General features: G+C 44.9%; 1 protein-coding gene across 4 annotated transcripts; it reads left to right on the top strand.

Annotated features, from left to right (window-relative positions):
- The first annotated feature begins 6 nt into the window (after positions 1–6).
- Positions 7–27,643, top strand: LOC125940821 (uncharacterized). 4 transcript variants are annotated; one of them, XM_049657415.1, is made up of 4 exons: positions 7–136; positions 692–753; positions 22,270–22,421; positions 26,441–27,643. In XM_049657415.1, the coding sequence occupies exons 2-4, from the start codon at positions 700–702 to the stop codon at positions 26,736–26,738; spliced, it is 504 nt and encodes a 167-aa protein (XP_049513372.1). In that variant the 5' UTR covers positions 7–136; positions 692–699; the 3' UTR covers positions 26,739–27,643. The 4 variants fall into 4 exon arrangements, with proteins under 4 accessions (XP_049513372.1, XP_049513371.1, XP_049513370.1 ...); XM_049657414.1 differs by having other exon boundaries at positions 7–140; XM_049657413.1 differs by having other exon boundaries at positions 20–101.
- The last annotated feature ends 293 nt before the right edge of the window (positions 27,644–27,936 follow it).

Here is a 27,936-nt window from a genome sequence, read left to right as displayed (position 1 = left end):
CCTTGACCCTGCCGCTCGTTTTCAATTTGTTGCTCGATCATGCGCGGTGTCGCTTATTTGCTGTGTGTGTGGATAGTGTTTCGTGATGGCCGTTGAACTGGGTGAACTGTTGCAAGTTTTACATGCTGACGCTTAGGTATGTCCTTTTTCCAAAGTCTGGATGCATGCGTCGTTTCGCAAGTGCCTGCACTACAAAGTGGCTTTACCGCTTTTAGTAAACTCTGCCTGCTTCTGAAGATGGTGCATGAGCGCTTGCTTTCTCACCCATGTGCGAGTATAAAAATACATGTGTTCTGACGTAAACAGTGAGAGTGTACACAACAACTGGGTGGTCGCGCTTAAATTTACTTCTCTCATGAGTGTGTGTCCTTGTTTTCTCGTTTCGTTCTAAAACTAGCGGCTCGCTTATTCTCTCATTTTAAAGACTGTATGACGAAGGAAAAAAAAAAAAAGAGAAAAAAAGGGTGTTGTGTATTTTTCGCTCCTCGTAAAGTAGTAGTGGTGGGAAGCCTTGCATACGGCGTCACAAGGCAGCCGCAACGCAGACCCTCTTTTACTCTACCGTTTCGATTGTTTCGGTTCTAGGCACTATAGTTTCGGCATGGAACGGGCGCCATGCACTCCGAGTTACCTATTTTTCTATTCTCTAGTGTACATATTTTATTCACTGCACTTTCTGTTGTGATCGTAGATGTAAAGATGTATGCAGAGCAACACTTGCCTTCCTTTGCGAAGTTCTTGCCTACCACAACGGTGAGTACCGCTGAACTTTTCACAACACCCGCCTTGGTGGCTTAGCGGCTGTGGCATTGCGCTGCTAAGCACGAGGTCGCGGGATCAAATCCCGGCCGGGGAGGCCGCGTTTCGATGAGGGCGAAATGCAAAAACGCCCGTGTACGACACGTTAAAGAACACCAGGTGGTCAAAATTAATCCGGAGTCCCCCACTCATAATCATATTGTGGTTTTGACGCGTAAAACACCAGAATTTAATTCTGAACTAGTCACTGTGCTTTTACTGACCTATGTATGCCTCTATACTTCCCAACTTCAAGGGCTGTACATCCATTGCACTCCATCAACGTGCCAGGTCTAGCGCTGGTGGCGGAATGTAGGGGCATGTGCAAAGATTACCTGTGCCTCAACCTGGACGACCCAAATCCGCAAAAGCGTAATAGTTACTCAATATGAAGTCTCCGAAAGGACGTGTGCCTGCCTTCTAGTACAACAGATGCCGCCAGCATCATTGGCACCGTTGAACTGCACAGGCCAAAGAAGCTCAGTACAAAGAAGATCAGTACAGGCTGCCTCGGCCGACCAAATGGCCACCTCTCCTGGTCCGAAGTCATCTGGCCCTCTTACTGCATGAGCAAGATCAAGCGTCAGTGGTTCGCCCATGAAGGAAGATATCAGGAACTTGTTCCCTCTGTCTGAGCACAACCTTGCGGACTAGCAGAACTATGCTTGTGAAGTCTTCTAGGTTGACCTGTTGATGCTGCCTCTGCTCTATGGCCTAGGCAAGGTGCTGCAAGTTTAAGACTGCCTCCATCGCAAGTACAGCCACCCGTTGAAGAGTGACAATGTCCTGCAGAGACTTCGGTGGTGTTGCTGATCGAGGACCATGCATCTTTAGCATGGTCAGTGCCACTACAGGCAAGCTGTGACTCTTCCATGTAGACCACTGAGATGTGGTGACACTAGGCCCCATCATGGCAGCCACCAGGGGCCAAGATTTGCAGTGATGAATGACGCTGTCACAGTGTAGGTACGTTCACCGCTGCAAGTTCTGGAACTTGTAAGTAACAACCAATTTCTGACAAAACAATGAAGTGTACACTCTTTGTCACACACATACGGATTGCCCACACAAGAGCAGGATATTCTCGCTCAATAGTGGCATACTTCGTTTCTCGTTGAAGTAGTTTTTTTACTGGCATATGAAATAGGGTGCAGAATTCCTTCAGGTTCTTACTTCAGTACAGCTTCCAGTGCAGTGTCTGATGCATTTGTACGAAGTTTAAACTTCTTTGAAAAGTCAGGTGCTTGGAGTATTGTTTGCTGCAATGGTGCAATATTGAGTTTCTAAAACGCTATCTCTCCTTTTGGTATCCAGTACACATTCTTTGGTGCTTGTTTTCGTGTAAGTTCTGTTAACGGCTGAGCTATTAGAGCATATTGCTCAATGAATTGACGGCAATAACCAGCTAGACCAAGGAAAGCCCGGACATGGTTTTTGGTGCGAGGTTGTTCCGCTGGGGGGGCATTGGTTCAATCGCACTGAAACCTATCACATGTCCAAGAAATGTAATTTTTTTTGCCCTGATCTGGCACTTCTCTGGCTTTATTCGTGAGCTCACATTCCTTGAACCTTTTTAGCATCATTTCTAGTTTAACCATGTATTCCTCCGAAGTGTCAGCCGCCACTAGAATGTTGTCAGTGTAGTGCTGGACATTTGGAATTCCTTCTAGTACATTCCTTATTAAATTAGTAAAAATTGCTGATGCAGTTTCAATGCCAAAAGGCATGAAATGGAACTGTTTGTGACTTGATATTGTTGAAAATGCCGTTTCCTTGTTAGACTGTTCAGTGAGAGGGACTTGCCAATATCCTATGACCAGATCGAACTGTGAGAAGTAGCGCATTGTGTTGCTTCGGCAAAAACCATATCAGTTTGTGGCATTGGCTCTGCATCTAGAATAAGCATGTTGTTCAACTGACGAATGTCATATCAGCCATTGGACTTTTTCATGAGTACCAGAAGAGAATTAAATGGAGATGACAACCTTTTGATGACACCAAGTTCTAACATCTACTGGATTTCATTGACTTCTTTCAAAGCAAAAGGGATGGGATACTGTGAATTGTCAAGAGGGACTGCTGGTTGTTGTAAGCTGCAATGTACCACAGCTCTCGCTCCAGGCATGCTTTGAAAAACTTCTCCGTATTGTTGCAGCAATTCGTTAATCTGCTGCTGTGGTAAATTCCTTCGACAATGGCACACTTATAATGTTATTTCACCCTTTGACATTGAATGTTAGGAGTGCATTGGGGGATCCCGAATCTTCGACAGCCACACAGCTAGCTGCAAAAGTTGTTTTTTGTGTCGGTTCACGATCTTTGTATGCCTTCAGCATATTCACATGGAACAGCTGTTTCTCATGTTCAAGGTCTAACATATAATCGTCATCTTGTCTTGCGACAACACGAAAAGGGCTTTTCCAATGTAGCAAGTCTGTTGTGGCTCATGGGTAGAAGAATGAGTGCCTTCTCTCCCACCTTTAGCTGGTGGTGTGAAGCGTGTAAGTCGTAGTGCCTCTTTTGACTTTTGCGCCTCCTGGAGTTTCTCATAGCAAGCCTTGTTGTCGTATCCAGCTTTTCTCTTAACTGTGGAATATATTTGTAAGTGGTCATCACTTCATTTTTGAGGTTGTCATTCGTTCATAGTTCCTTCATCACGGGGACAGGGCCACGTACATAATGTCCATGTAGTAAATCGAAGTGCGAGAAGCCCAGGCTCTACTGTGGCATCTTGCAAAAAGCAACAGAGCCAAGTAACTTTCCTAGAATTGAAGCTTTTCTTGGCCGATCATTCTTAAGATCTGCCTGAGGGTGCCATTGAAATGTTTGATCAACCCATTGCTCATTAAGTGGTGAGGAGCTGTTTGCATCTGTTTGATTGACATTAAGTCATTGATCTCTTCTATCATTAAACCTGACGTGAATGACGAGCTTCAATCACAGAATATTTTGCGTCGAAAACCAACCTGTGAGAAAATCTGTATTATTCTCTCCAAAATAGATACCAATCAATTTTATCCAAAGTAACCGCATCTGCATACCTCATAGTGAAGTCTACTACTGTCAGGACATATCACTTACCACTATAAGGTATGGAGGTGACAAGGGACCGACTATGTCGAAGGCTACCCTTTCGAAGGGCGATTTTCCTGCTTTGCCCTTTGGCACGGTTTACTGGCACATACACTGGAACTTGCAAATCTCTTGACATCTTCTTGGATTCCGGATCAATAGAACGCTTCTGGAATCTGATCAGTATTTCGTTTTGTGCCTTGGTTTCCAGCTAGTGCACTTTCATGTGCAGTCTTGAAGACCTGCTAACGTAACGCCGAGGGAATAACTACTTCCTTGAATCCAATACCAGTTGACAGTTCATATCGTTTATATAAAACTTCCTTTGAGCGATAGAATTTTCATTTTCTTCCTTCACGGTCAAATTGGCTAATCTTCTGAAAGCAGATTTTCAGACTGGCATTCTCCCTTTGTGCCTTTTTAAGGTCTTCCTTGGTCACACCGTTCTTCTAAAAGCTAGTCTTTGACATGTTTGTATTCTTCAGGCCTTTAGCAGCTTCGGCGAGCACGTCCTCCTCTAGTAGATCAGACGGGTCTGAAAAGTGTGCTTGATGTACACCCCTTGGTACCTTTGTTTCAGCAAACTTCCATGTAGAGTCAGTATCACCTGGTTCACAGGCTCCTGTAATGTTCCCCAGAATTACATCATAAATAGGTGATTACATACGGCTCACCAACGTCTCTCCTGTAATATAAGGGGACAACAGGTGACCCGGGATCATGGCCTATTGCTCGCAGGTGAAGGACACTTGTGAGACTAGGCTACAGCTTGCCACGACTGTATTGCTGCCTGTGTGTCATAGAACTGAAACTCTATATCCAGTTACCACTTCCCCTGCCACAAGCATATTACTGGGATGGTTATTTTTCTTGTATCTGTCATTTAAAGTCTCCCTTCAGTAGAGTGGGGGGCCCTTATAGGGTGGAGACCAGTATTCACCTTCTTTGCGGTGATCCCGCGGGTGCTGTCATGTTTAATCACGTGGTGACACGTCAATTGCTTGTCTCAGGTGCCTCCGTTGCTTCAGTGTTTACAATGTATGTACATGACGCCCCGATAGGCTGAGGAAACCTCGGTTTCGGGAGATATCGTAGACACTGGCAGGGTGGACAACATGAAGCTTTGGCGACAGCTTCAGGGGAAATGTAAGTGCTATTGGAGTTCATTAAAGGAATACGGACACAAAATCTGAAAGTTTTACGAAAATGCTGAAAATGAATCCTCAGTGTGTGATTACACCGAAAAGAAGTGGTCACTTAGCTCATTTTTGAGCCAATGGCTTTATTTTTGGTGTTTTTGTGAGCGCGGGCCTCGCCGCCCGACCCGCAGGAGTTGGAAGGCGTGACGTCATGACACCCTCGTTGGATAGCCAGCCGGCCAGCCGCGGTCATTCGAAGTGCGCCGACGCCATCATCGCGAGCATGGATTCGAGTTCTGGCGCCTCTACCAGCGATGAGTACACGTCTGAAGACGAGGACCATTCCAACTTGACAAGAAATATTACCACTTACGATTACGAGCCTTCCGCGTCAAGCGACAAAGAAGAGCAGGCGGCCGTGGAAGTGCCGGTCAGGTTTTCGTGAACCGTAGCGCGAAGATTTCACTCTGAACCAGACATTTGTGCAAGAATTATTTGTCATTTCCTCTGTAAACTTGCTTTTTCAAGAGCGCACGCAGGCGAGGCAGCTGCGGGGTACTTCAGCACTGCGTGGATGACTGAATAGTAGTTTATGCCATTGGCGTGAGCAACTGCTGTGAGGTATCAGTACGTCCCTAACTCTCACGCCCACTTCGCCAGCCACCCGACAGATGGCAGCACCTGTCTGGCGTTCTCCCCAGTTTTTTTCTTCTTTTAGCCTGTGGAGAAGCAGAGCTGCTGTGTGTGTGTCTGTCCCGCGGTCATGTAGGACTGATCTCGTGAGTCGCGCTCGCTAGCCTTGTATTGTTTTACAATGCTTTACCAATATTTTTAAAGACATTACTGCCTTCGTGCCCAGCCTCGGGCATCTCACCCCAGCCTCGCCCTGACACTGCTCAAGAAGGTTGCAAGTGAACGAAAACAGTATCGACATCTTTTCACCTCCTCTTTTCAAACGCGCCACTGATCATTTCTGTCTTGCGTTTTTGTGAGAAGACCGATGGCAAAGCGTCAGGCTTTAGGCGTTGCCTTTTGAGCGGCATGCCAAGGCTTTTCAGCACAGCCAGGCTGGTCACATAATCACGTCGACGAAGTGGTGCGCACAAATGAAGTCATTTTTTAGAGGTCTCCAGGCTGGGCGTGATGGCTGACAGGCAGGTATCCAAAGTTTACGCACCTTCTTGTTTCTGGGAAACGTGCGTCGACGTGTCATGACCGACGATGCTGTTATAACAGCAATGTCTGGGCATTTCCTTGCGCCTCGACAAATGCGTCACTACCGAACGACGACCGCAGGAAGGTGCATGTAAGACGCACCACCTGCATGGAGCGCCGACGGGGATAATGTTTCAGACGGACCGCGTGCGAAGGTTGCCCAAAGGGGTTAAACAAACCCTTCAAGGGACTGACACCTCCGGAAACACTGCAAAGGCTGTGGCCAACCTAGGCCGAGCGCGCACGCGGGGGTGGGTGTTATGACGTCAAATTTCAGCTTCTGCCGGTGGCTGCTTGGAGACAAGGTGCAATAGAAAATTGCAAAAAAAGATGTTCCTCGTTCTTTTTTTCAAAGCAGCTTGTTGTATTTGTCATTTTCAACAGTTCAGCTTTTGTTACGACGCAAAAAACCACCCGCCAACTTTTGTGTCTGTATCCATTTAAGGGATGCAGGTCCAAACGGCACAAGCAGTGTATATAATGCTTGTTCTAAAAGCGAGGCTAAAAATGTATTCCAAGCTATCCAAACTTTCCGCTAATGAATTAAATCAGGATTAATGTGTCTGCTCTTTGTTATTTATTTGGCAAATACTTTGCAGCAGCAGCTTGTCACCCTTCCGACTCGGTGAACTTCATCGGTGTGGATCTGATTGTTTTCTGCCTAATTCCTCACGGGTGTGCTCAGTTGCAATAGATTTGTTCTTGCTGCACACAAGGCTTGGAACGTAGCTGTTCTGTACTTTGTAATGGCTTATAGCAAAGACGTATTATCGCTAGTAACTTGCTTACTCCTGTGGACCCTCGCGAAACGTGCATCTTCGACCATTTGTGTGCTGTCGGTGTAGTTGCTGTCACCCATGCTTTGGCGCATTAATTCAAGTGTGTGCCCATTCACATATTCTTAATACGTTGGCAATAGAGTGTCTGAAGTTTGCGTGCGAGTTGGGATAGATGTATGTAGATAATGTGTACGAAACTTACCATGCCAGGAAGTGGCGCTACTCGCTTTGTCATTGTTTAACGCGTGGTACTCACTCTTGCCTACGTTCTGGGGTCGAAGTCTTCTTTTTTTTTTTTTCAGGTTAGCGATACAATGCTGGCAGATGAGTCAAATTTGTTTATCCACGAGGAGTGTCGTGCATTGACAATGGCCAGCAGCAGAGACTGTCCATATGTAACAACGGTCTGGGAACTTGGTCACACAGATTCATTCCATTCCTTAATATTTTTGCAGCCAACTACTGCACATGTCTTCAATCCACCGCTCCACATTGCGCAGCATGAATGGAGCACAGTGTGTGAGCGAAAACCTAGTTGCATTTTCGACAGCTGATGGTACAGAAACAGTTATGATTTCGTATTCGTGCACTTCCACTGAAGCAATGTGCGCCGCACTGCCAAAAGTGCCATCTTGTTTCTCGAGAACAAGCTGCTCCGTGATAAGGGTCAATAGTGCACACCCAAGAGATGCTCGGGCGGAACAATTATTGGCTTTGTTCACCAGGCTAAACCCGCCCGTTGCTACAGGCCACCACCAGCATTCACACACGATCATACATATATGTGCTGCCTTTCACATTCCCTTTTTTTTCTCTACAATTAAACAAATTTTTATGGCTGTTCTGCAAATATATATATTATTCTGAGTGTATTTCGGCCATTTATTTAATGTGTCGATTCAATCAAACAGGAAAAAAACTGGCATTTTGATAACGTTTTTTCTAAAATAGCCTCGGGTGGTTAAGGGTTCAAGATACATGAACTCAAAGCAAATAAGTCTAGCTGCAACACAGTTGCCTTGCTTCATTGACAACCTCAGGCGCTACAACAATATATTTTACGGTTTCACACCTACCATATTTTCCGGTCTATAAGTTGCACTTTTGTATAAGATGCGCCCCCCTCAAACCGGCATCTTTTCCGGAAAAAAAAGTATATAAGCTGCACCGGCGTATAAGGCGCACCTCTTTGTTTGGTAAGTGCTTAAAAAAAATCGTGACGTTTCCTTCCGTGAATGCAGGTCACACACAAGTGTATGGGTGCCATATATTTCTGCTCCAGGTGCATTTCTGCTGTCGTGGTTGCCGCGATGTTCCGTATGAAGTCCAAGGGCGATAACATCGTCCCCGCACGTGAAACGCTGTATGTGCGAGTGAAAGTGTCCGACGGTGAGCCGAATCGCGCACAAGGGAGGAAAGTGGGAAGGCAGTGCAGGAGGGAGGGTGGGGGGGGGGGTTGTACTCTGGTAGCAACTGCGTAGTTTGCGCAGCGGCGCGCACCGTATCTTGACAGCGATCTGCAGATGCGACGAATTCGGGGTCAACCGACTCGCGGTCGGCCTGCCGCTGCTTGCGTTGCTGCTCCATCCTTCTCGCACGGCGCTCGGGAACTCGGTCACGAGAAGAACCAGGCACCTCGATAGCGCGCACAGAACACGCAGCAATTACGTCAACCAGCGCGCTTCGCGTGGCCATAACATCGAATCCGATTTTGACTGGCAGTTTTCCCGGGGAAAAAAAGTACCTAAGTTGCACCATTCTATAAGATGCACCGACAAAAAATTCTGAAAAAAAAATGCGTCTTGTACACCGGAAGGTACCGTACTTACCTACCAAAGTGTACAAAATGCCCGAGTCTTTGGTATAATACACCACTCGTAATGCATAACTAAATGGATGAAAATTAGCTGGTAACCTAAAGAAACCATGGTGAACCTTCACTAATTCACAAACAGGTAGCTTCACACTCAGGTGACTCATGAAACAGTATGCTGTGCCAAGAATCTTAGTTGAACAAAGGTGGTAATGGTCATGTGCAATGCCTCGAGGAATTTCATGCAGCAGTACGACAATACCTGCTTTCCTGTTTTTGCTCGTGCCACATCAACCGATTAATCGCGATTACATTATTAATAGAAAAATTGGAGACTTAGAATTGCCTCGCACAAAAGTCTCTCGGATTACCCGGGAGACTCCCGGATTTGGACCATTTCTTCTGGTTGTACAGTTGACAGAAAAATCTCCCGGAAATTGCTGTTGTGTCCTGTTCCCGCGTCCAGCGCTTTGTCAGGCCACATTAGAAAAAAAAAAATCCAACACAATCTAATCCGGTTAGAAGTTCATCGCGCAAGACATTGTTAAGAAAGTAGTAGGGAAACCTTATACATGCGCTATTTCGTTAACCGCAGAGCCAATCCTTATGCTGACGGGGTTGTTGGGTGCCCTAGTGGTCCTAGTCTCAATCATCTAGCCAGCGAATGCCGCCTTCCACAACTAGCAACACTAGACTCTCCTTCAGTTCTCCTCGGCGTCAGCCGCTCTGACATTGCATAGGCCTACGGTCAGTCATGACTTTAAAAGCAAGGAGCGCTAGCGCAAAAAGTATCTTCAAGTATTTTTAATGTAGTGCTCAGCCGAAGTGACGCTGGATATTTTGTTGATACCACACAGCAATACAGAGTGCGAGCAGTAATTTAACATGGTGAAAAATACGAGGACGCAGCGCCGCTCGTCCATGTGCCGCTCGTTCAGGACGCTGGAAAATGTCAACCTCGCAAAATGTGAAAGAAATGGAATTTCTTACAATCAATCATTATCTGAAGAATTTTTGAACACCTGTCGTGGTTGCTTAGTGGCTTTAGCATTACGCTGCTAACCACGAGTTCACGGGATCAAACCTCGGCCGCGGTGGCCGCATTTCGTTGGCGGCGAAATGCAAAACGCCTGTGCACCTTATATTTAGGTGCACGTAAAAGAACTCCCAGGTGGTCGAAATTAATCCGGAGTTCCCCCACTACGGCGTGCCTCATAATCAGATGGTGGTTGTCAGACGCAAGATCCGAGAATTTAATTAAATTGTAAAGGATGTTTGAAGGCAAAATTAGCAACAACGAAATGCTTGCAAAAGTGAGACCTTGATGTTCATGTGGTCATTTGTATATCTGTAAATAAAATTGTAAGGAAGTTCTTCTGGGAGCACTTGAAAATATTGACATTGGGGGAGGGGGGGGGGTTGTATAACCGACTGACCCCCCCCCCCCCGCCCGGTCGGAAGATCTCCCGGAGGATTTAGTTTCTCCGAACTTGGCAGGTATGCAGAAGACACTACTGGTAATAAAATCACATCTAGTGCTTGTTGAACAGGTGCTGCAGTGGTACAGTTGACTTGCCAAGGGGGAGCCGAGCCCTTCCTTGAAAAATGAAGGGATTGACCTCCCCCCACTACCCCCCCCCCTCCAGGCACCCTCTGACTTGGCTGAAGCACTGCTTTATGTATTGTGCTTATTAAATCCTTCTGAAGAGGCCTTGCATCACTTTCGTCTCCTGGCATCCTTCCGGACGGCACAAATTCGACATCATCTATTTGGTCCATAGCTTTGGTCATGGGCTGCGCAATTCTACCAGACGTTTCATCCTGCCTCGACCCTTTTTCTGAGCAAAGTTTCACCTCATGTTTGTCTTGACGGCATTTTATGCAAAAGTTTTCGTTTTAGCTCGACAATTTGGAGATGTGTGGCCTGCCCTACCACACAAGAAGCACTTTGAAGTTGTGCCAACACCTTCCTGGCAAACTTTTTGACTTGAAGTACTATTCATTTCAGAATCCTCCTTGAGTTATCCAAATTTCTTTGTTTTTGGGCATCCATAAATTGATCAACTGCCTCTGTGGCAGCACACAAGGTGCGGCAATCCTGCTCGAGGAAAAATGCCACAAGTTTTTTTATTGCAGTTTTCTAGGAACTGTTCCATGATGACCAACTCGGCAAGGCCTTGGAACATTTGAGGTGCCTCTAATAGCTCTGACCACCTATTGAAGTATCCTCTCATCCTAGCTACACGCTGCGTAGCTATCTCTACGCTCTGTGGTTCGTAGGCGCGGAAACATTCGCGGTAATCTATCGCCGGGAAATAAAAACGTTGCAGCAAAGCTATTTTGACTTTATCATAATCGACATAGTCTTGCCGAGACAGTCTGCCAAAGTGCAATGGCCCACTGCGATTTCTCCCAGTCTTGGCTGGTAGAGACGCACTCAGATCCTTTCAGGTAAGCGTCCAAGTTGTCTCGGGCGTGTTCAAATTGTGGGAAAAACTTGCGTGCATTAGTTGTTTGTGAACAAACTGCTTGTGCAGTTTCACTGGCTTCTACATGCGTTCTGTCCTCTTGGGCTGCGCCAATTTCAGCGAGCTTGATGCGTACTTAAAGGCTGCGCTCCTCCGCTTCTGCTCGAGCTTGTTCCAACGACGCACAATTGGCAGCAAGCCGCTCATGCGCCACTGCCCTCTTAATGCGATGGCACTTTTCTTTGTCTGTTATCTACTCTCTTAGCTCTGGCCCTGACAACCCCCGAGTTCAATTAATTCGCGGGTGTCCATAGCCTTGATTGTGTGCTTGTATGACAGGGAACAGCTTCATCCTGTTGTGCGGATGCCATTATGGCATGGTGTGGGTATGTTTACCGCTGCAAGTTGTAAGTAAGAGCCAATTTCGGACAAAACAATGCAGTGTACGCTCTCTGTCACACACACACAGGCACATTTTATAAGTCTTCCAGGACATAGCACATTAACAAAATAGGAACTAGAAACATGCTAGATATAAATTCATAAATTAATTCCAAACTACGCAAGTCAGACATCAAAGTTCACACGTTGCCCTAATTAGAGATGGAGTGTCAGAGCATATCAAAGGCTGGAATGATGCAGGTGGCGAGCATCCGCTGCGACTAGGGCCTTCCACTGAGACAGGCGGTCAGGAGATGTGGCAGGACTGGGTAGGAGCGTAGGCCAGGAAGGTAGGCCACGAGCATAAAGGCTGTGGTAGATGCTCTGCTGGTTGACCCGCAGACGTACATCAGCTTCAGGCATGGAGTCGTAAGCTAACGGACAATTTACGCGACGAAAATTGTCCGTCAGGACTGCCACCTGCGTTTCAACGACAGGTGCCTCAATAGCAACGTGGTTCCCAAAAGCCTGCACTGCCGGCCACTGGTCGACACACCCTACGGACGCAAGCTCGCAAGAGACTTCAGCAGGGGTTCCTTAAAGGCCCGAATTCAGGAGAACAAGCAGCTAATCATCCAGGCAAGACGTAAAGTTTATGCACCCGAGGCATATCTCCGCATGAAACTACACGCTGCCGACTTCAGTGAGGTTCTCGAAGCAAGAGCAAGGGCGGAAACTCTTGAACGAGAGAAATGCACGCATGCCCATGACAAGAAACTGTCCGTTTTGCTACCCAGTCTTCCGCAACGACACACTGAGGCCACCAGCATACAGAACCTGTCTCGGAAACAGCTGTCTCGGGACCATGTGAGTGTTCTTTCAAAAGGGATGAACTTTGCTGTAGCACCGCGGGTGATTCCAAAACGTGACATTATCGTAGAAACGGAGGAATGCTTTCCATCACATGAAAGATACTGCGGCTGTAGCCCTTGCTCGTAGCCGCATTGTGAACATATTGGCTAATTCCAGAACGCCTCGTTCAAATCTTACTAGTAGTGAATGTCCTGCACTTGAGGATCTGAGGTCCGACCCTTCTGTCGTGGTCCTGGAAGCCGATAAGGGTAAAGGCATTGTTGTCATGGACCGAAAGGACTATGAAGGAAAAATGCAAGAAATTTTGGATGATCCTTTGCACTTTGAAAAGATGCAGCACGATCCTACTTTAAGTACTGAAAGACAATTAGTGGACTACTTACGTAGGCTAAAAACGAAAGGAATGGTGGACCAGTCGTTATACCGCCGTCTCTTCTCGTTTGATGGTGCAACGCCGAGAGCGTACGGACTGCCAAAAGTTCACAAAGATGGCTGTCCCCTGAGACCTATTGTATCTTTTGTGGGATCTCCGACACACAACTTGTCAAAGTTCTTAGTTGAAATTTTAAATCCTCTTGCGGAGGGAAACACGTTCACGGTTAAGAATTCCAAAGAATTCGTTACCGCGATACGTCAGCAGCAGCTGAGTGACGCGGATGTTATGGCGTCTTTTGATGTCACGTCTTTATTCACCAATGTGCCGATAAAACTGGCTACCGATGTAATCGAGAAACGCCTACAAGATGTTTGTACTTTGACAAGTCGAACTTCGCTGACTGTAGAGGATATCATGATTTTACTGAGGTTTTGCTTAAAGCAAACATATTTCACTTTTGGCGGAACTGTCTACCACCAAATAGAAGGTGTCCCGATGGGCAGCCCTGTGTCGGTAATCGTGGCAGATCTTTTGATGCAACACGTGGAAACTTTATGTCTGTCCACCTTGCCCTTCCCTGTGAAAATGTACTGCCGTTATGTAGATGACACTTTCGTCATTGTAGAAAAGCACAATCTGCAGGCTATGCATGATGCACTCAATAGTGTTCATCCTGCCATTCAATTCACTTGTGAAATGGAAGATGGTGACACTTTGGCGTTTCTAGATGTGCTGGTGCGTCAGAACGAGGGCGGTTCATTGGCGACATCCGTATACCGCAAACCTTGCGACAGTGGCAATGTGCTGAGTTTTTACTCGCACCACACTGCGGAGCACAAATATGCTGTTGCCCGTACACTTCTGTCACGTTGCGACGCGCTGTCGTCGACACAGACCCTGAGGAAGCATGAAGAAACTAATGTTGCCACTGTCCTGAATAAACGGAGCTACCCTCAGCGGTTTGTCGATGACACGCGGCGCCACATGCAAAGACCTCGCGAGAGCAGGGCTAATAATGAAAATTCTGTTGTGTGCATCCTGTATGTCTGCGGCGTGTCAGAATCTGTGCGTGGGGCCTTGCGACCTCTGAGCGTTAGGACTGTGTTTAAACCCATGCACACACTGGCTAATGTGTTCCCAAAACCAAAGGACTGCACCCCCTCCGACGAACAAAGCAGAGTTGTGTACAAAGTTAACTGTATGGACTGTGATGCCTGCTACATCGGTGAGACCGGGCGACGACGTCATACTCGCATCAAGGAACACGCCAGGGACGTCACCAAAGCCACACATTCAACACGTGCCAAGATGGAATTAGTCGACCACTGCCTGACGAAAGGAGACGTGTTCGATTTCGATAATGTGACGACGCTGGCACGGGAACAACGATGGGGCCCAAAGAAATTCATCGAATCATGGTTCATCCGTCATAATCAAAATGCATGCAACAGTAATCGTGGTCCTTTGCCGGATGTTTACGGCAAGATATAAGTTGATGTACTCTTTCATGGGACGCCATTTGTGTACTGACGATGCCTCCCGCATAGGTGGCGAAACGTCTATGTTTTGTTATTGTTTTATTGCTGAGTAAAGCCAGTGAAGCTATACGTTTGACTATTTAATTGACTCCTATGGCATCTGCAAGTCCTGCAATGGGAGACTGTAAATAGTATATACATCGTGGACCTGATTACCAGTACAGGCAAAAAGATAGAAAGCTGCAGGCAGAATGTCAAGGGCCACCTCGTCGGCAATGGTTGCAAGATGACTACATTTCTGTCCGAGTCTCATCTGATTTTGCTGTGGGGGCTATCTATGAATGGCCACTTACACTGCAGGGATTTGCTTCTACATTTGATGGAAGCCATTGATCAGCGCTACCCAATGTGATCGAGTACTTCCAGCAGGCACTATATTCCACAAGTTGCTCCAAGGCAACTTGTGCAGCGACCAATGTGACATTTTGACAGAGCTCACAAATGCGTTCCGCTCTTAAGTGAACTGTGTTAAATCTCTGTGCTGTCATTACACTGCACTATGGTGGAAAAAGGCAGAGAAAATAAATGATATATTTTTAGACATGCACTGCTGGCCATGCAGGATCGAGTTGTTGCAGTGCTTCTTCAGTTAGTGAAGAGCATGCAGGAAGCACTTTGTCTGCTCATAATGCAGCCACAATCTTTCTCAATTCAAAGGGAAAAGCGAGAGGATATTGTGCCCATGCAAACTTGGTTTCCTAAGTATTGGGCTACCATTGTGGTGCACATTTTGCAGTGGAGGGCCTGCTGTACTTTGATGAGCTCATTAGTTCCACGCATATTTGCTGTGAAGTGAAAGTAGTGGGTGGAGGACGGTAGTGTGTTCTTTAGAGAAATCTTTAGTGTGTCAGTTATTTAACAAGTGTTATGATGAACACTCTGACAATGACAGTGTTGCCAGCATGTTGTTTTGTGAAAGTAAGCTGAGCTGTTAGCCGCCACAGCAATTATATAACTTTGCACAATGCTGTGGCATGTAATTCTGCAACTTGGTTCTGTTTTGTAGATGTAGAGTAGATGCCGCTTAAGAGGCTGCAGATAAATTAAAAATTACACGTTACTGCGAACTCATTGTATAGTAATATATTAATTCGCAGGTTATATGGCAGTTCTTGTCCATAACTGGGCAGTGCATACGCAGTGTGTGCTTATGTGGCACGTACTCCTCCCGTCGTCGATGGCCCTGGCACTGCAAAGCGACAGACCTTATGTTAGGTGCATCCCAGTGACACTGACGACAAAAAAAATCATCGCATATCCACGAAGTGAATGATGATGAGTGGGCGAAGCACCGGGGGATCATTTGGGTAACCGTGAATCCCCGTACATGCGAGAGCACGGGAAGCGGTGGCAAAACACCGAAACCTCTCTACCTGAGGTTGGTGGTGCCGATGCTTGGTTCAAGCACTACGCCGGCAAGTGGCGGCAAAACGCCGGAAGCGTTCTCTACTCTACTGTTTTGCTGTAGCAGCTTCGCGAGCCCTCAGCTCCGGGTCCGCTTGCCGGCATTGCCGTTTTGCTGCAGCTTCACGAGCCCTAGACTCCGGGTCCACTGGTTGTCTGTGTCGCCGTGCTGCAGCAGCTTTGCGAGCCCTCGACTCTGCTTGCAGTTGAGCCGCCACTCTCGCCTTTTCATCCATAGCGGGCGTGCCATTATCAGAAGCGACTGTTATCCATGGCTGAAGAGAGAAAGAGCGCGCGTCGGGAAAGAACGCCCTTGTGCACCGCAGCGCCCCTAGCGGACTGCATGCAAACCAGAGCTATGGACGAGACAGAAAGAGAGCGCGCGTTGGGAGCGAACGCCCTTGTGCACCGCAGTGCCCCTAGCAGTCTCCATGCAAGCCAGAGCTATGGACAACGAGGGAGGGACAAGGCTCGGCCCTAAGGTGCTTCGCCCCTAAAAACTTGCGCTTCGTCATTATGAACTCTGTATTGCCCGCTATGACCCCTTTTGGATGGAAGTTTAAGCAGCAGTTAAACGGAGCAAACCATGTCATCCTTCATGGTATCCAGGCAAAAGCCAATTTAGAAGCAAGGTTCCCCAGCAAGAAGCCGCTAGAGATGTTCTTAAGAAGAAGTTCTAGAGATCAGGCTTCTAAAGAAGAAGTTGCTAGAGATCAGGCAAAGCCATATTCAGAAGCAAGATTCCCTAGTGAAAAGTCCCCAGTTTTTTCTGACCATGTGGACCTTCCTGCAAAGTTGGTGTATGATTTCTTGCGGGACATAACTTCTGTCCAGTTTTGTAGCTTGCTGCAGCTGTGGGCACTCAGTCGGTACACTTGCGCACTGCATGACATGAAGTCGTGCTGATGGATGCTGTGCTATTTCTTTCCACATGCACACTTTCAGCGGCTTTGGCAGCCGGCATACTTTATCACCAATAGTGACTGTTCCGGAATCTGGCTCCTAGTATGGCTGATGGCACCTTAAAAAACAAAACAAAAAACATTCTCTTGCTACAGTTTCATGTTCACTGACCTCAGAAAGTTGACACTAAATAATTGAGAAAACATTTGTCATGGCTGCTTTCAATTCTCCACTTATAGGTGCAGAGTCTTCAAGAAAACACACACTCAATTTATATGATAGCAGGTTCAAGCTGTGTGGTATACATGTTTGCTTCTGGTTTATCTCTCTTCGACATTTCTTCTGCTTTCATTTTTTTATTTTGTCATTTCATCCTCATTTTGGAGACTCCCAGAGGGCCACCTGGTGTTGTAATTGCCTGGTTTTTTCGCAACAAACCCTTTAATTTCTGCCTTACACGTTAGGCTCTCATGCCCACATCATTGCCATGATTTATCTTGAGATGTCATGTCCCGCCCTATTGACATCAGCTTTTACCTTGCCCAGAATTTAACCAAAAGAAATGGTTCAAATCAGATGTCCTCAAGTTACTTTTTTGTAGCTTTTTTGTCAGCAGTCCATTCCCTAATTGATTGGGACGAATAAAGCATTCATTCACTCAATCGACAACATGCAACTGTCTACTTTAAACCAGATGCATGTGACAATGGTTTAATGATCTCCTTTTTGTGAGCAGTTTTGAAAGATATAATCGCCAGTGATGCCGAAAAATGTCTGTGAAGTTCATTTTAACTGCAATGAGATTGCGCTGCTAGTCAGGATGAAGGATCAGCACAATGAACTGTGATACCAATAGCTTTATTCATATGTTTAAGTAAACAAAAGAGTTCTTTGTTTCGAAGGGAATCATACACTGAACAGTGCGGGACTTCTTTCTGTAGAGATTCTCTCTGCTTTATAGTATTGCAGTTGATAGGCAATAATGACTGGTCTTTAGTCAGTGCTACTGATGTCAGTGCATGCCGTCTTTTGCGCTATTCGATTCCCTGCATCATGCACCAACCAGCCCAGTTCAGCACTCACTCTTGCATTTCTTTGTGTGGCTTGAGAGATGCTGACTCCTAAGCCTTCCCAGTATAATAGCTTGGAATGTTTCTTCCAAGCATGCAGTGAATAGCATTGGAGAGATTGTGTCTGCTTGCTTGAATGCCTTTCTTGATAGGTAATCTTCCACTGTTCTTTTCGAGAAGCAAGATGGCTGTGGAATCTTTGTAGATGTTTCCCAAGATATCCACGTATATACATCTTCTGTAATCTTTGATTACGCAATGCCTCCATGACTGCTGGTACATGTACTGAATCAAATGCCTTTTCACAATTTATGGAATCCATATAGAGAGGTTGAGTGTACTCTGCAGTATTGTCAATTACCTGATTGATCACATGGATGTGATCAATTGTAGAATGTCCCTTCCTGAAGCCAGCCTGTTCTCTTGGCTGATAGAAGTCAAGTGTTACCTTGATTCCATTTGAAGTTATTATCTTTGTGAACATTTTATACAATACTGACTGCAAGCTAATGGGCGTATATAATTATTCAATTCTTGCAACGTCTCCCTTCTCATGTATTAGTAAAATGTTGGCATTCTTCCATGTGATGCTATACAAAGACTGGGTTGGTTTGTATTGCCGAGTTTTATGTAGGAATCTTAGGGGGGGGCATACTCATTCTGGGAGATTTACATAGAATGGGCAAGCGCCCAATGGCAAATACTTAGTGGCTAAATCAAGGAATTCTTTAAAGTAAATCAAATAAAATTAATCAAAGAATTCATTAAATATAAATCACCCTTCCTATAATAGATCGGTGTGCTTTAGAGATTCCTGTAAGCTGACATATCTTCTCGTTTTATGTGCAAAGTTAATTTTTCGTTACACAGGACGCAAGGGGAGGTGGGGGGGGCTACTCAAGCTGCTAAAATGCAGCTTTTTCCCATTATCCTCACCATTTAGGTACATCTTGTTATGTACTGGTGTGCCAATATGGTGAAATAAAGCAACCTCAATCAACTAAAGTGAAAATACATGGCCACCATAAAAGGGTTTTATAGGCATGTTTGCTGTTACCTTCCTTCAGTGTCTATAGCACCTAGTGACATCCAGTGTCCCTAGTTGGCAGTAAACGGCCAGAAACTGACAAACTGCAAAGTGGGACAAGAGCCAAAGAAAGCTGCCCCTTCAAAACTTGCCTCTACCCTAACCATGTTTCTTCAAAAATTTTATTGTTTGCTGACAACTGCATTGTATGCCGTATAATTTCATGTGACACTGACTGGGCTGTTCTTCAATCCAGCCTAGACGTGATTAATGGGTTGTGCTCATCATGGGTAATGCCACTTAAATTTTATAAGACTAAATTTGTCTCTTTCACTAACTGTACAAGCCCAATTCTAAATACTTACTTGATTAACAAGTAGTTAATAAAGCATGCGCCTTCCTACAAATATCTCGGTGTTCATTTAACGTTAAATTTAACATGGAAAATGCACATTGAGCACACCCTAGCTTCAACAAACCGTTCTCTTGGCTTGCTGTAACGGAACATGAAACACGCTCCTTCACACTTGGGCAGACTAACAAACATGTCAGCTGTTTGGTACCCTGACTACGCATGTGGTCAGCGTCCCGAACACTCAAGCATAACGGCACTAAAAGGGCGTGCTGAACTCGGAGAACCTTGCACGCTGCTGACAAATTGCTCGGCTCTAACTTTTTTTGTATGCTTTACAATCACGACTTGCTTTTTGTAGATTTCTTTGAAACACCTTCTGTAATCTTTTCCTGACGCAGCCATTCCTGCAATATAAAGCGCTTCTCATGTCACATGCGCCATTTCATCCAGTCCTTCATATTTTAAACAATAATCGATTGGAATAATTTGTCACCCTGCATAGTCACTGTTGCTGACCCCCATAAATTTCATAAGCCTGTAAGCGACACCTGTTGTCACTCGTGATGCATTTTCTGCATTTCCTGCATTTTTTTTCTTATATTTTTTTATGCAAATTGTACAGCTCTATTGAGCATTATCTTTGTATATAATTGTATTACTGTATCTGCTGCTTGTAATGCACTTTAATAAAAAATTTGCTCTTGCTTAACATGTAATTTCTTGTGCCATCTGATGTATTGCCTTGCCTGCGAATATGTTTGTATTTATGTATTACCTGGTTTATGACCCCCCCACCGTATGTAATACCCTCGGAATAGAGCCTATAGAGGTACTTTGCAATAATAAGTAATAATAAATAATAAATGCTGGAGGCAAGGTGTGACGTGCTCAGCCCTGTGACATTTCAGCTTGTCGCCTTGGTCTGCATTGGTTGTGAGCTGAGTAGATTACCCTGGGAACCTATCGATTGATGTTGAAAATTATCCCGCATTCTTTCCGTGCAATATTAAAAACTATTTTTTCCAGAACCATTGGGCAACGCCTACAGAGTTCATTGTAGCTTGTTCTCTCAAGAGGTTGCTTCTAGCGTACTTGTTCCATACATAGTATGAATTATCCAGAGTGACAGCTTCAATGTTATTTTGTCTTTCATTAACAGAAAACGAGTTTGCTTAATTGAAGAGGTGGTACTATGAGCTTCATTCGTATGGGTAAAAATGTACTCAAATTTATTCTTACTTGTCCGAATAATCAACTGTTTTTTCTACAAGTGCTTACAAAAAGGTGGTGATTATTAGAGGAATTGACAAAGTGTGGCTTGTTTTGTAATAGGTGCTCCCTCATGTGGAGGAGAGATCAAGTTGTGATGTAATCAATCTATAATGGCTAAAAAAACAAATTTGGAAAGTTCGACTTGATCCACATTTTTATTGTAAACAAATGTAACGTGACATGCACAAATAAGCACACTCTTGCATGTACGCTGATACAAAAAAAGCTAACTATCACTGGACACTCAAACACACGCAAGCATTGTTTTACAATGTCAGATGCAAGACATGTACTGTGTTGCACTTCGCGTTGTAACATAAACAGCTGTGTGCAAGTACTCTACAGTTACTTGCACGGTCATACTTTTTTGCACTATTTATTGTAACTGTTTCTGCAACAGAAGGTACTTTTGATTAAGCTGTTTGGTGCATTGTAGACTACCTGTGATAACGTGAAAAAGATAGTGTAGCTCTTTCACCATTGTGTACAGTAACTATTGTGCCTTGTCTTGGCTTTGACTTTGTTTCTGCTTCCAATGTTTAGTCCTGTACCAGTATTGCATTATAGTCTGCATAGCAGTATTCATGTAAGGCAATTTTTGAATATCTCCAGAATGCTAGAGTATGTTTTGTAAACCTCGCAGTGATTGTTTCATTGTAAAGATGACTTGTTGCAGAGAAAATGTGATGATGAAAATGAAAGGAGAACGCACTATTCTTATGCTATACAAGTCACCCTCAATCACCCAGGTGTCCACATTACACTCCACAATTAATGGCTCCTTCAGGGTAACGGAAACTAATCTTGAAGGCCATGCTTGAGCATATTGCAGGCAATGTAAGCGACATCGTAAGCACCATGTTTTGGACACCACCGGTAGGATCTGTGAAATAGCTGTGAAATCTAATAAAATTGGCCAAGCTGTTTTCTTTTTTTGTTGTTGATTAAGTGTAATCAACTCTCTTTTCAATCTCAGGTGATGATAATCTTTCAACTTCTTGCCATACTTGTTAAGTCATGGGGTAGGGTACGATATGTTCATAGTAGCACTATCATTGCTATCCAATGTACAAGAAAATTGCGATAAAGGGGACGACATGATTCTTATTCTATTGAAATCACCTTAACACAAACGTGTCACTCAATCAGGCTGCTAACATCACCAGAAGCTCACAACAACACACGTTACACTGAAAGAAAAGATTAGCTTCGTAACCTGTACGTACACTGCTCGTTACAACTACATGAAAGCCATGGACAATGGAGCCAATGAAAGCATACGGGAAATTCAGTGCTTTATAATGATAATGTATAGGCAATTAGGAAAAGGAAAGTGAGAGTAAGTGAAAAGACAAATTATAGTTGGCGAGAGCTGAACTCACTGGCACGTTGCACGTGCACTGCTTTACCAATTGAGCTACGAAAACAGGTGTTTCTCTGTCCACTCTATTGTGTATGTGTTCTAGATCTAGCACTGGGAGTGTGATAGAACGCCACTTACAGACACGGCAGTGGAAATGGAATGTCCTCTCAGTGGCAGGCGTCGTGTACAATAAAAATTTTAGGAGCTGGCAGCTGGCCAGTGAAACCTCGTATGTGACCTCATGGCAAGAAGGGTTCCATATTCGAAGCTCTCGTTACGCAATGAGCGAGAACAAGAAGCTGTAGGGCTTGATCTTCTTTATTTATAGTCACACAAAGCCAACTGAAGATGATAGTAATACAAGTACACCAAAAGGCAAAAGAAAAGAAAGAAATTAATTTATTTTTGCATTCCCACATGCAGACTGCCCACCAGCTTCAACGCAGAAGCCTCAGCTGTCCCTGGAAGGCGGTCCGGGGTCGTCACCAAGGCCCTTGTGGCACCAGTGTCGCTTGTGCGCACATATGCTTCGAAGTGGTGAACCAACCTGGTGACGCACGAACGGGTGCACACCGGTGAGCGACCCTATCAGTGCCCTCACTGCCCGACCGCTTTCACCCAGAGCGGCAGTCTCAATGTCCACCTCCGCTTGCATGGCCAGCCGACACCAGTGGCACGACGCAAGAGGCTTCCCCGCTCTGCCTTTGACTGCATGAGACTTGACACCATAGTCATTCCTGCAAGTGCTCTCACGAGGCTGTGATTATTCTGGAGGAGTTGACAGAACATGACTTGTTTTGTAATAGCTGCTCCCTATTGTTCGTAGAGGGAGATCCAAGTTGTGACCTTATCAGGTTACGAGTTTTTTTGTAGTGCTCATTGTAACTGCTTCTGCAACAGGAGGTACTGTTGATTATGTTGTTTGGTGCATTGCAGACTACCTGTGGTGTTGTGAGCAAGCTGTGTAGCTCATTCACAATTGTGTACAACAGCTTTCATGCTTTGTCATGGCTTTATCCTTGTTTCTGCTTGCAATGTTTATGCCTGTGCCAGTATTGCATTGCAATCAGCATGGGAATATTCATGTAAGGGAAGTATTGAATTCGTCCAGAATGCTAGAGTACATTCTGGAAACCTCGCGGTGCTTGTTTCATTTTAAATAGGACTTTTTACCGACAAAACTGTGGCTAAAGGGGATGAATATCGGTTCATGTTGCCGATCTTTGTTTACTTGTGTTTACGAAATTACATCATGTGACACACATGCACGCTACATCTACAATAATCTTTATAATATCAGATGTTCATTATGACTCTTTAATTTTAAACCGTGCATGTTAAGTCGTGCGATAGGGTGCAACATTTTCACAGTGGCGAAACCGATCTGATGCAATGCTTAGGCAACTTTTTGCACTTACAAAAGCTCTGTTCTTCGTCAACCTAATCCTCTGGACAATAAGGAGTAATCTATTCTCTGACAATGGTTAAAAGGTCACTAAAGGAAAATAGGAAGTTTAGATAAATTGACAGATTATTTTTCTAAAAGTGTATCATTTTGTTTCTGTGTGCATATATGTCACTTTTTTGCATAAGCTCCTGAAGGTCCGTCCCTCTGCTGGTCGTCAATTTAAACCCTCTGTGTCAGAATGGACGAGTTGACGTGATCTCTACCTCACCTACCTCTCTAATGCTCTTTATGAATCAACCAGTGTTGATGTCACATAAAATGTACAATATTCCACAGCAGGTGGAACCATTCTGATTTTCTATTTTTGTAATTTTCCTACTTACAAAAGCTGTTCTCGCTATGAATTACTAATTCATCATTAGAGAAGCCTAATCTTCCAATCTAGCTTGGCGTAATATTTTCCCTTACTTTGCCTTTAAACTTGACTTTTAGTATTCCTCTCACTGTGACAGTGCTTTAGAAAGCTAATTTGTTTATGGTTCTGAAATTGCGTTTTTCTTCTTACAATGGTTTCAGGTGTTCACTTGTTGAAGAAGGCTCGGTGCTGATTCACGCCGTCTCGACATGAGGAAGCTTGTGGTTTTATTATGTGTGCATGCATAGCTTTTTAAGTGCTCGCAATTTTTGTTCTGCTCGGGGCATGACTTCTCGTCTCTTTCCTATCCGTTTCGGGCACTTGTCTGCCACTTGCTTTCTTTTGTTGTCCTTAAATAGTAGTGATAACTTCAATTTGCAGGCTGTTCCTTGATGTGGTGCAATACTCCGTTTCATACATAGCAGGCAGTACTATGAATATACTATGAGTTCTCACTGACCGCATTCCGGGCCGAAAAATTGTGCGTCACGTATGAAACAAAAACAAGGTATGCATTGTGTAATTCAACATAACATTTGGTAGGATGTGTCGCATCGTACTTTTGGACCACTGAGTGGCACGTTATTACAACCAGCAGAACGCTGCTTGCACGGGCAACCAAAACTTGGTATGTCGCATACTGGACGCACAAAGGTGCACAGTTGAATGCAATTCGACCTAACTTTGCACTTTAAGGTATTTTGTAGAAAGTGTTGTAGATGAATAACAGCGCCCTTCAATATGCATGGAGTGAGACTTGTATAACCGCACTACTCGTATGGCTTCCATGGCCTTGCCTGCTAGGTATGAAAGGGAGCACAACGACAGGTGGGTTTCATTGCTCTCGAGTTTCCTAGTGAAAATGTTTTGCATGAATGCACCCTGTCAGTGACTGACTGCTGCTGAACACATTGCTGTCTGTTGTCTTTCTAAGCAATGCACTCCCCCCCTTTTATTTCCGCAGTGTATGAGAAGTTAAATCAGAACAACATTTTTATTGGCATTGCTTTGTTTGCCTACCTCTAGCCATAACTTCAGGGCTCTATGTTTATATTTGCACTGAACGCACCAGTGAAGTAAGTTGTCTGAAATATCCCATGAACTACTATGTAGGATGAGAGAAGGCAGCAACCACGTAGGATTGTTCACCAACCTAATTTTTATACTAATGAAACTTTGTTACTATATTGAAATTCTAGACTAAATAAGGAGCAAGTTCTTTATGAGTAAACAATACGTGTTTATAGCAGCATGTAAACAGGTATAAAATCAAAATAATTGGTTTTGGTAGACTGCTTCAGGATTAAATGACATTAGGTAGGGACAATTTGTTAAATGCGTTGCGTTCTCCATAAAGACATTGAAGGCCTATTGAGCTGAATAAGCAACAAGATGTGTGTGGGTGGAATTAGTACTGAGCTATGCAGGTGAGGAAAATGTCGATATAGTTAGATTTCTTTGTCTGAAAGCTAGACACTAAGGTGAGGTTGATTGGTTCCGAAAAAGAAGACGGAAGGACAAGCGGGCTGCTAACATATACAAACAGGTACGATTCACATAGAGAATAGTCAGGCTGCTAGCATCAAATAGATTTCACCAGAAGCACACTAAAACGAACATTATACTGCAAGAAAAAATTAGCTGCATAACCTGTGCACTCCTCGTTAAAACTACACGAAAGCCACAGAGAGCATAGGGGAAATTAAGTGGTTTAAAATCGTAATGTAGAAATAGTTAGGAAAAGGAAAATGAGAGTGGATGAAAAGACAAATTACGGTTGGTGAAAGCAGAACCCACTGGCACGTTACACGTGCAGTGCTCTACCAATTGAGCTACGACAAGAGGTATCTTCCAGTCCACTCTATTGTGTATGTGTTCTAGATCTAGCACTGGGAGTGTAATAGAACGCCACTTACAGACACGGCAGTGCATATGGAACGTCCTCCAAGTGGCAGGCGTCATGTAAAATAAAAATTTGAGAAGCTGGCAGCTGGCCACTGAAGCCTCTTATGCGACCTCGTGGTATGAAGGGTTCCATATTCGATGCCCTCGGTAAGCAATGAGCGAGATCAAGATCTGAAGGGCTCAAACTTTTAGCTGTGGAGCACTGTAGGGGCCCGGGATGTCGTTGCTCGTCGGTGGGCATCACGCACAACACAAGGTCTACGTAAGACACAAAATTCCCATAATATTCCTTGAGAAATGGATAAAATTAAACCAAAAAATATAAAACAATATAAACGAAGGAAAACAATGAAATGATGCATTCATTAATGCAAATTAATAAAAAATCGATCGAAAATTCCAAGCTGATACTGAAACTAGTCAAGAGGGTGCCTCAGCCTCACAAGTAGAAAGATTCTGCTAGGGCGCACTCAAAGAGAGCCGTTCCCGCACTCCGGGATGCTCTTTCCTGCCATGTACACCGAACAGCAAGCACACTTGGAGCAACAGCGGGCACTCGCCCGTGAAACACAGCGTCGACGCAGGGCTGATCGAGCGGTGCACACCCCAAAAGCTGAAGTTGCTCGCCAGCGCAGGCAAGCTAATCCCAATATCGTGAAAAGAATAGCTAAACACAAGGAAAACACTGGTGAATCACTGCTTCGCACTTCCCCAGCTTTCACGTCGAGTGGAACTGCATTACCGCCGAGTTTACCACTTTTTATTTACAGTCGCACAAAGCCAACTGAAGATGTATAGTAATACAAGTACACCAAAAGGCAAAATAAAAGAAAGAAATTAATTTACCTTTGCATTCCCACATGCAGACTGCCCACCAGCTTCAACGCAGAGGCCTCAGCTGTCCCTGAAAGGCGGTTCGAAGTCGTCAGCGAGGCCCTTGCGGCACCAGTGTCGCTGGTGCCCATACGCTTCGAAGTGGCGAACCAACCTGGTGACGCACGAGCGGGTGCACACCGGCGAGCGACCGTATCAGTGCCCTCATTGCCCGGCCGCTTTCACCCAGAGCAGCAGTCTCAATGTCCACCTCCGCTTGCATGGCCAGCCGACACCAGCGGCACGACGCAACAGGCTTCCCCGCAACAGGCTTCCCCGCCCTACCTTTGACCGCACGACGCATTGACACCGCAGTCATTCCTGCAAGTGCTCTCACAACGCTGTGATTATTCGGGACGAGTTGACAGAACATTACTTGTTTTTCATGTCTTTGACCTTGTTTCTGCTTGTAATGTTTAGTCCTGTACCAGTATTGCTTTATAGTCAGTATGGAAATATTTATGCAAGGCAAGTATTGAATCAATCCAGAAATCTAGAGTACGTTCTGGAAACCTCGCAATGTTTCATTTTAAATAGGACTTGTTGCCGACAAAACTGCATCTTAAAGGGGTAACACAATTCTTATGCTATTCAAGTTATCCTCAATCACCCCGGTGTCCACATTGCACTCCCCAATTAATGACTACCTCAGAGTAATCAACACTAATGTTGAAGGCCATGCATTTGGTATTGCAGGCACTGGAAGCGACATCATAGTTACCTTGTTTTGGACACCACTCAGGGGGTCTGTGACAGAGCTGTGCAGCAGTCTTAGATCTCATGCTCTGTTGTACCACCTGCCCGGTTTAAGTGAGAAAGAAGCGTACTCAGAGAGGGTGCCGTGGTTCCACAAATAGTGTTGGCTGTGTGGTGCAAAGTGGCAGTATTGGTGATGTCTTCTGTATGAAAATGCAATAAAATTTCACAAACTAGATTTTTCTGTTGATGCAATGCAATGAACTTTCTTTATAATACCAGACGTTGATTATGATTCTTTAACTTTAAAACATACATTTTAAGTCGTGGGATAGGGTACAACATTTTCACAGTAGCACAACCAATCCGATCCAATGTTTAGACAATTTCTTGCACTTACGAAAGTTCTGTTCTCCATCAACTTGATGCACTGGGCACTAAGCAATAATCAGTTCTCGGGCTATTTTTCTAAAAGTGTATCATTGCTTTCTGTGTGCGTATAGTCAACGACCGATTTTCCAGACACCCAATTTTTCGGACATGCCCGATAATTCGGACGCCGTCGAGGCACTGCCACGTACCCAATAGAGTCAATGTTTAACAACATAGAAAATTTCAGTCGCAAAAAACCTTCGTCGTCTATTTTTCCTGACTTTTGTGCCAGTACCGCAGGCCCGAAACGGCATTAATCGAAACCACCACCCCCATTTTGATTATCTCGCCTCCTCGAACCAGCGCTCTCGCATGCAGATTCGCTGTCAGCCGTAGCCACGTCAAACCACGTTGAAGTGCT

The sequence above is a fragment of the Dermacentor silvarum genome, chromosome 10, assembly GCF_013339745.2.
Source record: "Dermacentor silvarum isolate Dsil-2018 chromosome 10, BIME_Dsil_1.4, whole genome shotgun sequence".
Taxonomy (NCBI): domain Eukaryota; kingdom Metazoa; phylum Arthropoda; class Arachnida; order Ixodida; family Ixodidae; genus Dermacentor; species Dermacentor silvarum.
The sequence above is the reverse complement of the archived record's forward strand: the minus strand, read 5'-3'. Positions and strand labels throughout refer to the sequence as shown.